Genomic DNA, 14,634 nt, shown 5'->3' with positions numbered 1-14,634 from the left:
GAGTGGAGAGAGGACTGAGGTAGGCAGCAGGCTATTGAAATAGCCCAGGCAGGAGGGATGAGGGCCTGCACCAAAGTGTCAGAGGAGAGAAGGGGGCCTATGAGAAAGATGTTGCAAAGGTGAAATCAACAGGAAGATATTGAAAGACAAACAGGAAGGCCAGATGTGGGACAGAATGTGTGGGACAGAATCTCCAAGGAACATCATAAAAAACTTGGACTATAGTCACATATTTAATAGGATTAGAAAGCACAGAGGGGAGATCTGTGTCCATGAAGGAAGCACCAACATGATAGCATCTCAGATCTTTCAAAGTATTCTTCCATCTCCACAGTAGAGGAAAGAACTGTTTGTAGTAGATATTTAATTCTGCAAATTTTTGCCTTTCCTGCGAGTGTTAAAAATAACACAGAATATAGGACTGCTAAAAAATCTGGATCAAAATAGTTCAGCCAGAAAAAAAAAGGGCATTACCCACTCCTCCCATTTCCATTCCCAAAAGCAAAAGGTAGATTTCTTCCCAAGGAAGGCAGGAGAAGGAAAGGAGTAGGTGTCAAGCATTTACATAGTGCCTTCAATGTATCTGGCCCTGAGCTATAAGCACTTTGCAAATATCTCATGTGATCTTCACAACAACCTTAGAGGGTAGGTACTGTTATTATCCCCATTTTAGAGATGAGGAAACTGAGGCAAATAGAAAAAAAATGACTTATTCAGGGTCACACAGGTAGTAAGTTTCTAAGACTGGATTTGAACTCAGGTATTCCTGACTCCAGGTTCAGCACTCTGTGCACTATTATGGTACCACTTGACTCCCTAGGACACCATAAAAAACATCTCTAGAAGGTACTGTAAATGGCAATGATATCTAGGCTGCCAAAGAAGTCATAAGCATTTAACTTCCACCTATAATGAGCAATCCTATTTAGTTTAAAATTAACAAAGACAGGGGAAGGCGCAGCCGGCAGACGCAGGCCGGGAAGGGGCCTAATCAACTCGGAGGGCAAGTCTTCCCACCAACCACAAGGTCCACTACCAGGCCTATCACCAAAGGGCTGGGACTGGAAAGAGCAAGGTAAGAAGCAAATACAAGGGCCTGTACAGCAAACACTCCTGGGGCTACCACTTCATAGCCCAGAAACTTTTTTTAAAAAGCCCCTTTCAGGACCTCCAAAGACGAGGATGACAGAGTGAACCCCACTTGCTTCAAACCCCCTCTTTGGCCCTGAAAACATAGTAACTCTTGCCCAGGGCAAAACCCTCTACAGTAAAGGCTTGGGATCCTAGAGGAAGGGCGTGGCTAGGACCCTGCCTCAAAATGGGTAGAAAGCAGACTACAAAGACAAAGACTCTGGAGTCCTACTATCCTCAGAGGGAGGAACCAACCTCAGAGGGAGACAATGTGGACTCCACACCCACAGCTGAAACTTCAACAGGGAATGGGTCCCAAGCACAGAAGGCTCTCCTAGATGAGATCAAAAGGAACTTTGAAAACAAAATGAGAGAGATAGAAGACATAATGAATAATTCTCTCAAAATGAAAATAGCAGAATTAGAAAAACATTATAATGAGGAAAACATCTCTCTAAAAAGAAAAGTGTATGATATGGAAAAGGAGCTTCAAAAATTAACCAAGGAAAATGATTTGCTAAAAACCAGAATTAACCAAATGGAAACAAATAAAATTAACAAAGACAGAAAATGTATTTCAAGTCAGTTGCATGATTTTGGCCACAATAGTTTCATAGATGTTAAAGTATTAAGTGTTTCTTGATACTTGTCTCTGAACCAATGATTAACTTATAAAATGCACTAAATGTATTAGCACCACTAAAGTCCTACTCTGATGTCTTGTCCTGATGAGTGGAGATGATCCTGAGTTCTCACAGACCATATCAGTCACACACAAGCTCTGGTAGATCCTCCGATGTTGTTAAGTGTGGACCTAGCAACAGCTGTGTATTTGTTGTCCAAGGACTTGCCAGGACAAATGCAGAGGCTTAATATCAGAAGTTTGGCCACCTGGTGATCACCCTTTTTAGCTTAAGTAAATAATGAAATATAGAGAGGTTGCAATCTATATTGGTAGAGGAAATTTACAAAGTAACATACAAGCATAATATTCAAAAATTAAATACTAAATGTATTTAAAGGTATTAAATTCTTTATGCATCAATAGTAAAAATAATAATAATAAAGTCAAGCCAGAACCAATAAGAAAGTCTAAAATTACACATTGGTTTACTGCTTGTTCAATCTATAATACAAATAGGAAGGTTCCACTCATCAAGTGCAGGAGAGAGATTTTCTCCTATGATTTCAAAGATCCCTCTTCAAGCTCTATGGTCTGCATTAGACCCAACTAGCCTAGCTAGTAGCCTGGAGGGTTATCAAACTAATACAATAGAAAATAATTGAATTAGGGGGCAGCTAGGTGGCGCAGTGAGTAAAGCCCCGGCCCCAGAGTCAGGAGGACCCAAGTTTGGTTCCGGCCTCAGACACTTAACACCCACACAAAAAAACCAGCGTGTAACCTTGGGCAAGTTACTTAACCCCAATTGCCCTCCAAAAAGCAAAAGAAAAAAAAATAATTGAACTAATGATTGAATTCACATCACATCACATTTACTTTTTTTTTTTTTAGCAAGTTTTCCCTTTCTCATTCACTATAATTGATTATCCATCAACCAGTCTACCAGCATTTATTAAGTGCCTGAAAATCACTCAGGAATACACAGGATCTAGTAGGCCAAAGACACTGAAATTTAAGATTTAACATGGCAAACTTCTAACAATGTGATTGTGGGGAATTAATTAGCAAATCCAATGATCACCTAACACACCACTGTAAAGTATGAATGCCAGATAGTCATAATCCATCTTAGCAGACCTCTATCATGCAACATTCTAATTGAGAGCTATAAAAATGTACATAATGAAATAAAAAGTAAGGTATCTGTATTATCATTGCTTTTGTATCCTATTCCTCTTGCTTAAAAAAATTATGAAATATGCAGAGAAAAATATCATTTGATTTTTCTAAGAAACATGAGATAAAAATGTATACTTGAGGGAATGATAGTTTACAAGTCATTTCAAAATTGTTTTTGCCTCTATCAATATTATTTATATAATCTGGATTCATCTTTTCTAAATCATCAATTTCATTTATAATAGCTACACTACAATATTCTCTCAATTTTTACATCAATCTACCATGTAACTCAACTCTGATTTCCTTTCTGGCCTTCTAATAAACTAGAACAACACAAAAAAAGGCAACTGTAAAATGGCTTACATTCAAAGGTTAGTTAGCCTTTCAGAATGACCAAATCTGACCCTCCTGTTGTAGATGTAATAACATGAAGCAAGGTAACTAAAATTAAGCTTAATAGCTCAAAGAGGGTTTTCTTTTATCTTTTTAGGAAGATAAAATACACATAACATCTGAAATCACAAATCTCTAACTGGAGACCTATTTTTCAATGAGTTATTTTTCAAAGCTATATATTTTCAATATTCATATATATTCTAAAGAACAATAACACTTTACATTTCCCTTACAAACCCTTATAGAAAAGTGCTTGTCAGTAATTTCTTTAAACCTAGTTTAATTGTTCATTTAAGCTAATGTGTACCTTTATTCATGTAATCCTTGGTGCAGTTGGCAGTATAAACCAATCGTGATACTAGTGACAATATTATTATCTACCACCAAAACAACAGACTCTATCTTTCCCCCATGCAAATGGCTCAAATTCCAAAGAGGAAGGATGAATTTAAAAGCTATATCTGAGACTGCTTTTAAATGATGCAATAACTCAAAATCATTTTTTGGTCTCTAGTCTGTGATCAATTTGTGGAAATGAGCAAAATACCACTGGAAAGTGTTAAAATAATTTGTTTTGTGATGTGGGGGTAAAAATACATTTAATATTGCCTTGCTAAGGCACCTATATTAACACTAATATTCCTCATTTAACTGACAAAGCAGATAGAAAGACATAATGATAATAATAAAAATAGGTGTTTTTTAAGAAACACTTAAAATTAAGTGTTTCTTAAATAGAGGTAATTTAAAAACTACCTGACTCAAAGCCTCCTTTTGAAAAAAGGTGACCCTTCTTCATAGCGTGCCAGTTCAAAAATCAACATATCTTTTATCTAGGTACTAACATTTTTAGAGAACTTGATTCAGAACTACTAAAAAGTTATTTGTAAGATTCAGCTCAGCTGTTGGGTTTTTTTTTTCTGGGATGCTAGAATTAATATTTAAACATACTCTGGTCTTCCACCAAGAACTAGATGATGTCTAAGGCCTCTTCCCAAGCTTTCATTTCATCAATGAAGAGTTTGAAAGAGCCTCTCTCCAAGTCAGCAAAGTAAAAAGACTCTATCTGAACATCAACAGCACACTCTGCTGGCCTTGAGTCTCTATTATACCAACCAAAAATTGAAAGCCTGAACTTTGAAATGTTTTCCCTAAATGGAAATATCCCAGTATTTACTATAAAACTAAACCCCAAAGTATTATTTTTATTTTATTAAAAGCATGTTTTATCTATAAAAAAAATGCTCAAAACAGACAAAAGAACATTAATAAATTGTATAGTTAAATGACAAATAATACTTATTTTTAAAAACACTAAAAGTCTATGCTTTGAAAAGAGAGCATCAGAATCCTGGAAATAAAATGGAAAAGAAAAAACTCATGGGCTAGAGGATGAACTTTAGGTAAGAAAAATTATGAAAGTCTGTAAGAGGATTCAAGAAGTTTAGTTTAGTACCCAAAGCAGAGGGTGAGGGAAAACCCTGAAAAATCACTGTCCTAAATAATCAAACTTTCTCATATACATAAAGTATGTGGAGAAACAGCAGAGATGGGGACATCTGAAAATGAGGAAAATGTCTCTGTCACAGCTTTTTTTAGGATAAAAAACCGTGAGTTGCATGTAATATAATTAACTGTTGGGTCTGAATCATTTTTCCTTAAAATTTTTTTTCTTTTAATCCTACCCAGTTCGAATGAAGTAGAAGACTGACATTTTTTACATCCTTTAGATGGTACTGACACTGTCAGAGTCATTTTTCATCCTAAGAAGGATGCTCCTGTGTTAAGTACACCTAATCCATTCCTTTACTTTGAGCTATGTTTGAAATTGAATTCATTTCAGAGGCTAAGCAAAATACGCTACACTAAGTTTTATGAAGACATCACAACCAGAACCATTTGTATCTCTTCTACCTTTCAACAAAATATTTTCTTGCAAAACCTGATATAGCTAATGAGAATTATGGTAAACCAGTCTGCAAATAGTTGGTGGAATTCTACTACTATGCTGTGGGGGAAAAGGTACATGTATGCACTACTCATGGAACTATGAATGTATAGTCATTCTAGAAAGCAGTTTGGATATATGCCCCAACAGTCACTAAATTATGAATACCTTTGACCCAGAAATACCTATAATGGACCTATTCACCAAAGAGGAAAAGAGGCCATAGGTACAAAATTATTTATAGCAGGTTTTTTTGTAGTGAAAAAGAATTGGAAACTATAGGGTTGCCCATCAGTTGGGGTAAGCTATTATGATATATGAATATAATGGAACATTTGTGCTGTAATATCTGATGAAAGGGAAACCTTGGGAAGACTTATATGAACTGATAAAGACTGAAGTAAGCAGAACTAAGAGAATATTTTATATAATAACAACATTGTAAAAGCAAACAACTTTGAAAGGTGTAAGAATGACAAATCATGATTCCAAGAGACTGACGATGATCCATTCTTTCCATCTCCTGACCCACAGGTAATAGATTCAACAGGCAGAATGAAATATACATTTTTGCACATGATAAATGTTGGATTTTTTTTTACCTAATTATGCATATTTATTACAAGAGTTTATTTTTCTGTTTTGTTTTTTTTCCCATTGGGGGTGGGAGGAATGGGAAAGAAAATAAATGCTTGTTAATTAAAAATAAAATGAAAAAATAATTCTACAGGAAATCAGAGTAACCTTGTGGGGAGAAATATGTCTTTTTATGATAAAGAGGACACCTATAGCCTCCAGAATCAAGTATTAACTCCTCCATTTTACATTTAAATGTCCTCACAACTTTCCCAGTTTTCTAAAACCTCCTTCCTCACACTCATTATTATAAATATATTGGTCTACTCACTTTTCAACACATAGGACACTGTTTCCCACCTCCTTGCCTGTCCACTATGGTTGTGCCTGAATTTAGAATACACTCCTTCCCCATCTCCACCTCTTGGAACCCCTGCCTTCCCTAAAGACTTATCTCAAAATCATTCCCCAGTTTATAAATGGGCAAAAGATCTAAAATAGTGATTTACAGAGGAAATCTAAGCTACCAATACCCAAATATTAAAAATTCTCCAAACAATGTTTGGCATATAGTAAGCGCTTCATGCTTAATAAATGCTTGTTGACTAAATGATAGCTAGCAAAGAATTAAATGGATCTAAAAGAATTGCTTTAATAAAATAAATGTAAATATATGTTTTGCTAAAATAGCTATTTTAGTATGTTATTTCTACCCTAGTTTCTGATTCTTATTTTCACCATATCATAGGATGAATTTAATAGCAGACTGAGGTTTAGCACCCTGAAGATTTAGGCTTTGCTATTGCCAATCTAATCATTTAGATATCTGCTACATTCATGATATCATCATTCTCCCCTTTTTAATTAAAGACATAGAGAAACAGGAAGAAACGTCTTATATTTCTTTCTTACCAAGCTTACCAAAGCACTTTGCTAAAAGGGCAAATATTTATAATGCCATCTCACATTCATTCCAAGTATATATTTGCAGTGATTACATTTCACTTGTAACTGTTATCTACTCTAGTTTGTCTGATGCCAGGGAAAACTTTCAGATTTAAAATATGGATTACTTACCAATCTAGGTATTGGCTTTCAACTGACTAAAACCAGGATATTTCCTTTATTTTTTTAATGAAAGTATTTATGAGATAATGAATAATGGGTTGGGGGTTTTTTTTTAGTGCTGTACAGACAAGAAAAAAGAAAGAATACTACAACTTTTCAAGATACCACATGTCAAATCTTCCTTTTGTCACCATTTTGTTAATCCAATGAATTTATTATATAACCGTTTAATTAAATAATATCATTTACATCTCTAAACAAATAGAAATTTAGTGTCACATTATTGAAAGTTTATCATCTGACTTACTGAATTTAGCTGAGATTTAATTTGATCAATAAATCTACAATTTTAAGAGAAATGGCCAATAACCCACAGCTTTAACATTATGATGAGTAATAAATCATTCAACTTATAAAAAAATTTTCTTATAGGACTGTAGAGTCATAGTCCAGGGAAGAAACTGAGTAACACTCTTTTTCTAACCATATTATGAGAAAGTCATTTGTTAAAATAATTTCACTATTAGATATGCTTATGACTTACTATGTAATCAACACATTCCATACTTTAAAGAGGAACTCAAGTCAAAATACAATTAACAATACTGTCCATCTGGTAAAAAAAAAAAAGTTTCTAGAGAACAGTACATTTTATTCTACATGTACTTCAAAAATTTTCCACATTTCAAGTGGAAACCACCAAAAAACTGCAAAAAGTTTGCAATTGTGAGTGAGTCAACAAGAAGACAAATAAAGGTGTTTCCTATAACAAGTAATCCAAAGAAAAGGAGTTACTCCTTCAGAACCTATTAAAAGACACTGAGGGAGCTTTTAGGAAACAGTTTAAATAAGACAATTGCTTATAATACGGAATTTGGAGATGCCATGGAATCTCTCCTTTAACTGAGCATCAACATATGAATTATAATACATACCTCTTGTGGAGAAGACGTTATCTTTTTTCCCAGTGGAGAGTGTGGCTTCACAATTCTTTCTGGTACAGCTTTCATATCTAAATCCCATGTATCCTTTCCAAAGCAATGACGCTTTCTAGCCTACAAAAACACAGCAAACCAGAAGCCAAATAAACTGAAGATGCTTAATTAGGTCAGTTTTCACAGCTCAGTAGAGCCCTATCAATGATTTCTATTCTAGGAAAAATGACAATGAATAACAGCTATTGGTTAGAAGACAGTCCACACTTTTTCCTCCAAGTCTGGGTTGTAAAAAACTTGAGTGTGACCTATAATCTGTGTAATTCTTCAGTGACTTTTTTTTCTCCTTTTGAAGAGATCTCATTTTATAAATGTCCCTTATGTTCAGCAACGGTCCATATTCAAATTTATATGGCATCTGTGACAAGCAAAAATGTGTAAGTTCTTGCCAAACAAAATACATTACCACATGACCATAACACATCTTGACTAAGATAGAAAACTGTGGTTCATCCTGGACTGAATAAAAGAGGTGAGTTATTAATAATGGAAAATAATCACATTGTAATATAGTACCACCTATAAAATAATCCCATAAAGTGAACCCCAAGGACAGTGTTACAGCAAGGTCCTGATGTACATAATAGAAATCAAACAATTTTGGAAAGCAAAGTTTAAAGCACTACCCCATCAAAATAAAAACTTTTAAGGAATGGATTTAATTTTTTAAAATTTAAATAATTGCAACTTTTTATTAGAGGGAACTGAAGTTAAAGTTTAAAGGACTGAAAAATCTGGCTAACTTTGTTGCCTGCTGCCTTAATGCCCCTCTTGTATCTTGAATTTCTATTACTCATGTTTCACAGCAGCAGTCATGCCTCTTCCTATTTTCTTCACTGTTGCAGAAGTGAAGCAAGGGAGAAAAGGGAAGATAATGCTATAATTATTAGACACTCTTCCAATAGTTACTAAGCACTAAAGGAGACAGTAGGGTCAAGGAGTCAATATTTTACGATATGATCAAACACCCCCCACCATTTTCTCACACAGTAAACACAAAATAGTTCTTCATTTTTATTATTAATTTTATGCCTTTTACAAATTACATGTTAGAAATAAATTAGAAAAAGTAAACGATTCATGACGAGATTATTACTTCAAAAATTTAATATTTACATACAATAAAACTATGTAAATTTGGAGTCAAATAAACTGGAATATGTAACAATTCAGGGATGGATTAGGCCAGTTTACCTTTTCAATGTCTTTTTTTTGCCTAAGAGTTTGTTAAGCAAGTTTATAGCATTAGCAAAACTCTAGGGAGAAATTTTCTTTTAACTCCTTAAGAAAACAAACTGCTCACTTTTTGTAAGAGCAATGACTTGGAAACAAAGTAAATACTCATTGATTAGGGGAAGGACTAAACAAACTGGTACATGAATGGAATGGGATGTTAATTTAATAGGTGTTATATGATTGTGATTAATGCAGACACATGGAAAGATATACATGAACTGATGCAAAATGAACAAAGCAGAGGTAAACAATATACACAATGACTACACAATGTAAATAGAAAAAAATGTGAAAAAAAGTTAATGCTGCAAAAGATATATTAAAAAAACAAGTATAACTTAGAAGAAAAGATACCAGAAGATGCTCCCAGCACACCCCTTAATAGTGGTGGGAAAGTTCATAGTTGTTACAAATTGCATGTTTTCAGACTTTTTCAATGTATCAAGACTTGTGCTGATTTTTTGCTCTTCTTTTTCTTTCTTTTTGCCTTAAAAAAATACTATTTATTCTGTGATATGGCTCTGAAAACGTGAGAGAGAACAACACTGGAGGAAATTATGGTAAGACATCATTAAGACTTAATTTTTTTTTTTATTTTAAACTGCTTTGTAAAGTCTCCTGTACTTTACCAACAAATGACAAGTTGAGAGAATGATATATTAGAATGCAAACTCTTTGAGGACAGAACTTTAGTTTTATCTTTATATCCACAATACTAGTGAAGAGCCTTGTACATGGTAGTTGCTGTATGTTTCCTGATTTATATTAAATTAATTATAAATCATCTTAAGGTTTTAGTCCTTACATAGACCATTTCCTATGAAACTCTTATCAAGTAACACATAGCCCTCATCTCTGTAAGGCTCTATGTAATACAAATGTGCTTCTTTTAAATATTTGGAAAATTCAGACCTTCCCCTGATTTAGAATGACCCTCCTCACAAATGGTCCAAATCACTAAGTTTTTACCATGGGGAATACCAAATAGTGGAAATAAAACTAATAAAATCTACATACAAGCTAGCTTGTAAGCTTTTATTTTTGCATCTGTTTCTTCTTAGAAAGGCTAAATAGTTCTATCACACACCACTATTTAACTCGGCAATATCGCTAATCACAGTATATTTCAGTGCTCACAACAATAGCCAAGAAAATAATTCCATTTCTAGCAAAAAAAAAAAAGGTCGACAACAGATGAATTTCAGGGCACACATCACCAATACATGTATTTAAAAAACTGGTATGTAAGGCCCATTCTTCTGCTGGAATTCTTTTCCTTGATGGAACACTGAACTGCCACCATTAGCGAGTAGGCTCCACAGACATAAAATGCATAAATTCCTCATGTACAACTATGCACAGTGCAATCTATCTTAGTGACATGTTATTATGAATAATCTGACACAACAATGGACTCTTTTGTAACAGTAAAAATGAAGCTAAAAGAAATAGTCTAATTTATGGCTGTGATATGACCCAACTAATCTCTCTGACTTCCACTGAAATGTTGATTGATTCTTGACAACCATGTTCAGCTATATCTGGATTATTTCACTGCCAATAAGCTCTGCTCACCTGCTGCTTGGTTTCTAAGGGACGAATCCTTTTCTTGTCTACTTGAAAATCATCCTTTTCATCACTAAGCAAAGATGCCTGTTTCTTGGCAGATAATTTCGCTGCTAGTGTGATTCTTGGAGTAGAGCCTCCTGTAATGGGACATATAAACAATTAACTGCCAAAAGGCTTTCTCAAACATAACTCAACTATATTACTGCACATTACACCTTGGTTCCAAATCCATTCTTCAAAAAGATGTCTATTCTTGGAAGATAATTGTACAGCCATTATATTTTTTGTACTGCAATCTTCTATAATGGGGTATATAAACAAATAACTGCCCAAAGTCATTCACAAATATCACCTGCTGGAATTTTCAAAATAAAATTTGCATCAAAATGCAATATGCAATAGAATATGTTTAAGATATTTTTAAATGGAAAGATAAAATGTTTAAAGTAATTTATTTGATAATAAATTTAACAAAGATACTGAAAACACTGAGATATATCCTTCAATAGAAAGGTTGAACTAAATTATATTTATAACCACTCTGGCTAGTAGTTCTAAAAGTCAAAGTGCTCATTTTTTAAAAATACTTAAGACATTTTATAATTTAGTTGAGTAACGTTAAACCACTAATATAATGGCAGAAAGGTCTTATCAAATTACTGGGGGGGGGAGGGTGTCTTATTTGTAAATAGAGCAAAAAGCAATACTTCTAAGAAAGATGGGCCAAAACAGACCCAATAACTCATCATCCTGAGATGGGAAAGTGACTGGATCCCTATGATCAGGGAACAAGGCAAAGTCATCCTTACCTACTGTTTTTCAACTTTAGTTGTCACCTAAGCTCAGCCAAGAAGGCTCACAGAAATCATAGAACATGGACAGAAAGGACTCCAAGTAATCTAGCCTATCCAATACTTAACCAGAAATCCACTCTATCACATCCCTGCCAAGTGAGGCAGGGATGTGACAGAGTTCAATATCTAGTAAAAGTGAAGAGGAATCATTCTCCTGAAGTTGCTCATTCTACTTTAAGTAGCTCTGAATGTTAGAAAGTTCAAATATCAAGCCAAAAGGTGGAAACTCAAGGTCAGGATGCAAGTACAAGTTAGTCATGGGGAAGTAAAGAAACCTAGACTTAGGGAACAGCTAGCCTGTCTACCCCAATAGGTACTGCACCCTATGAAGAAAATGAAAATGGAGGCTGATACAACAAGGGCTAAAGTAGCAAAGATTCTGCTTATATAATCTACTTCTAAGAACAGAGAGACAGGCAAGTATGTAGGTTCTACAGGATGTAGCTTCTAAAGGGGCCAGAGAATATAGATCCCTAAGACAAGGTAAGAGAGTCACCAAGTCTGAAACCTAAAAGAAGCAGCTCTAGGGCTCAGACAGGAAAGAGTTATTTCTTAATAGGCATATGGGAGAGAAGGATAAGTTTTTTAAAAACCTGGCTCAAGGTTAAGGGTAAAGTGACCTAAAATCAAAGGGCTGGGGAACAGAAAGGAAATCTCTGCTAAGGCCCTTGTTTGAAAACCTAGATGGGAAAGAGTTATCTGACCAACTAATTTCATAGCAAAGGATCAAGAACTAAGTTACTGATGGAGGTGGAAGAGGAGGTGGAAAAGGAGGGAGGCTTAGAGCCCTCAGTCCTAGGGACCTGAGAACACTAGAGTTGAACACTCTGAAAGAGAAATTGCAGGCTTTTCAAGAATGTGGAGATTCAGGAGAAATATGGTTTGGAGAAGAAAGTATAAAGTGATTAATCAAGTAGATGGAAAAAAGCAAGATCCCACTGGACGCTTCAGTGTTTGACCTTGAAACTAGAAATTGGATCTTTATGGTTGAATTGGCAAAATTGGGGTACTCTGATGTTACTGGAAGTAATTACTCTCTTTTGGCAATACAGCTTTCTGGAAGAATAATAGAAAAGGAAGGTTTACCTAATATTAAGTTACAGGTGGAAGACTTTTTGAATCCTTCCACCAAACTATCCAGATTTCATATTTGTATTGACAAAGGAGCCTCTGATGCCATAAGCCTGAATCCTAACAGTGCATCTCAGAAGAGGAAGCAGTATACGAAATCTCTCTGCAGGGCATTACAAGATAAAGACTTTTTTCTCATCACTTCTTATAACTGGACCAATGATGAGTTGCTAAGTAAGTTCAGTGAAGGATCTGAAATTCTGGAAGAACTGCCAACACCCACATTTACCTTTGGAGGGAGATCTGGAAAAAGTGTAACAACATTGATTTTCCAAAAAAAGTGAGGTCTTTCTCTGGACAAATCAGTTTTCCTTTTGAAAAGTCCAAATGTCCGAGTCGTTTTGACAAAAATAGACATGCGGGCAAATCATTCCTGAGTACGTGGCAAAACAGAGGGCTGCATATACCAGACACTTGCAGTGGGGCAGTTAAAATCCTGTACCCACAAGGAGCTGGTTTGGAAAGACTGACAGAATTCTTTTGAATATTTTTTATATTTGAAATGTATGTATTTTCTTCTTTGATTAAAACAAATCTCTGTAATTGCTGAACAACTTAAAATGTGAAACAGCAAAGTAATTGTAGTTTTAATTCTGCATACTGGTGTAATTTTTTGAACATTGCTATTTATCAAGATTTGATCAAAACTCCATTTCAGGTTCAGAATTTTTTTTAATCTGTTATTTTTGTTTTTTATTGGACTGTTTTGGAATTACAGCTCGTAAAGAATGTCATTTAATTTTATTTTAGGATTTCTGGTTTTTTCTACAATAAACTACCTTTCAGTTAAAAAAAAAAACTGAGGGGTGGCTAGGTGGCGCAGGGAATAGAGCACTGGCCCTGGAGTCAGGAGGACCTGAGTTCAAATCCGGCCTCAGACACTTAACACAAAAACTAGCCATGTGACCTTGGGCAAGTCACTTAACCCCATTTCCCCTCCAAAAAGCAAAAAGAAAAGAAAAGAAAAAAAAACTAAGTTACTATCACAGCCCATGGTAAGTAAGAGCTTTAGGCAAGAGGGACAAATGTCCTGTATATGACAGATGACCAAGATTAAACTATAAGGATCTTTGTATACTGCAAGCTTTTTCATCTGTCAATCCCCACACCCACTCCAAACTTGGATGTTCCCCTGTAGTATTTCATAATAAATTACCTTTAAATACTTAAAAGAGAATTGCTGCAATCAGAAACAGAAAAAGAGGGGGAGGTGAAGGAAAGCCTCTGGCCTTGTCCCTCAAAAGTGACTTAAGCTTTGGAGACCTCAGTAAACAAGCAAAAGTATAGCTCATCTTTTGTTTTTCAAAGGGGACCAATGACATCATGGGGTGATGTCTTGACTTACTTGTGAATTAGATTTAAGTGAGGCAGGGTTGCATGAACTCATCAGCCTCACTCTCTCAGAGTCATTGAAGTTCAATGGCAACACAAAAGTCATCCTTGGCAATGACAATGGACCAGGATGTAGTGGATGACCTTAGTGTCTTCAATGTCTGACCAAGCTCTAATGACTCCACAGCACCTGCTTCAGCTGCCTTAAAGGCCACTGGAACAAATTATTCTCATCTGCCCATTCCACCAAGGAAAGTCTTTACCTACCAGGGGTAGGCATCCCCCTAACTTACAGATTTGAGGTCTGTCAGTTACCCTCAACCTGGTTTAGCCCATCTGCTGAGACAGTTTACCAGGGTGTGGCCACTGCACATGCTACAGCTTCTTGGAACCACAGCTAAGGGCTAGCTGAAGGTGGACACTGAAGGTGGGACACCAAAGGTAGATGAGCAGCCCTGAAAAGGGCTCAGCAAGCCCTCATGCCAGAGGTGCTAGTTCTTCCTAAATACCCCACACAGCAAGCAAAAGCAGCAACAGAATAAAACCTGAACCTTGCATCAGGTAGTCAAGACCTGATCCTGCCAAAAGAAATAA

The 14,634-nt window shown here is 35.4% G+C and overlaps 1 protein-coding gene and 1 pseudogene across 2 annotated transcripts in view; one reads left to right on the top strand and one right to left on the bottom strand.

The window, feature by feature from the left end:
- BRIP1 (BRCA1 interacting DNA helicase 1) overlaps positions 1-14,634 on the bottom strand; it is a 240,837-nt gene that overhangs the window by 211,334 nt on the left and 14,869 nt on the right. For both annotated transcript variants that reach the window (XM_069078100.1, XM_069078101.1), the window contains 2 exons: positions 10,730-10,860; positions 7,859-7,978 (listed from right to left, as the gene is read on the bottom strand). In XM_069078100.1, the coding sequence (XP_068934201.1) occupies positions 7,859-7,978; positions 10,730-10,860 (251 nt within the window). The remainder of the gene's footprint in view (positions 1-7,858; positions 7,979-10,729; positions 10,861-14,634) is intronic.
- Positions 11,598-13,570, top strand: LOC138153685 (EEF1A lysine methyltransferase 2-like; annotated as a pseudogene).

The sequence above is a fragment of the Petaurus breviceps genome, unplaced genomic scaffold (assembly GCF_028583685.1).
Source record: "Petaurus breviceps papuanus isolate PSGF00001 unplaced genomic scaffold, PetGlider_PUasm1.0 91023, whole genome shotgun sequence".
NCBI classification, from domain to species: domain Eukaryota; kingdom Metazoa; phylum Chordata; class Mammalia; order Diprotodontia; family Petauridae; genus Petaurus; species Petaurus breviceps.
This window is presented reverse-complemented; position numbering and strand designations above follow the sequence as displayed.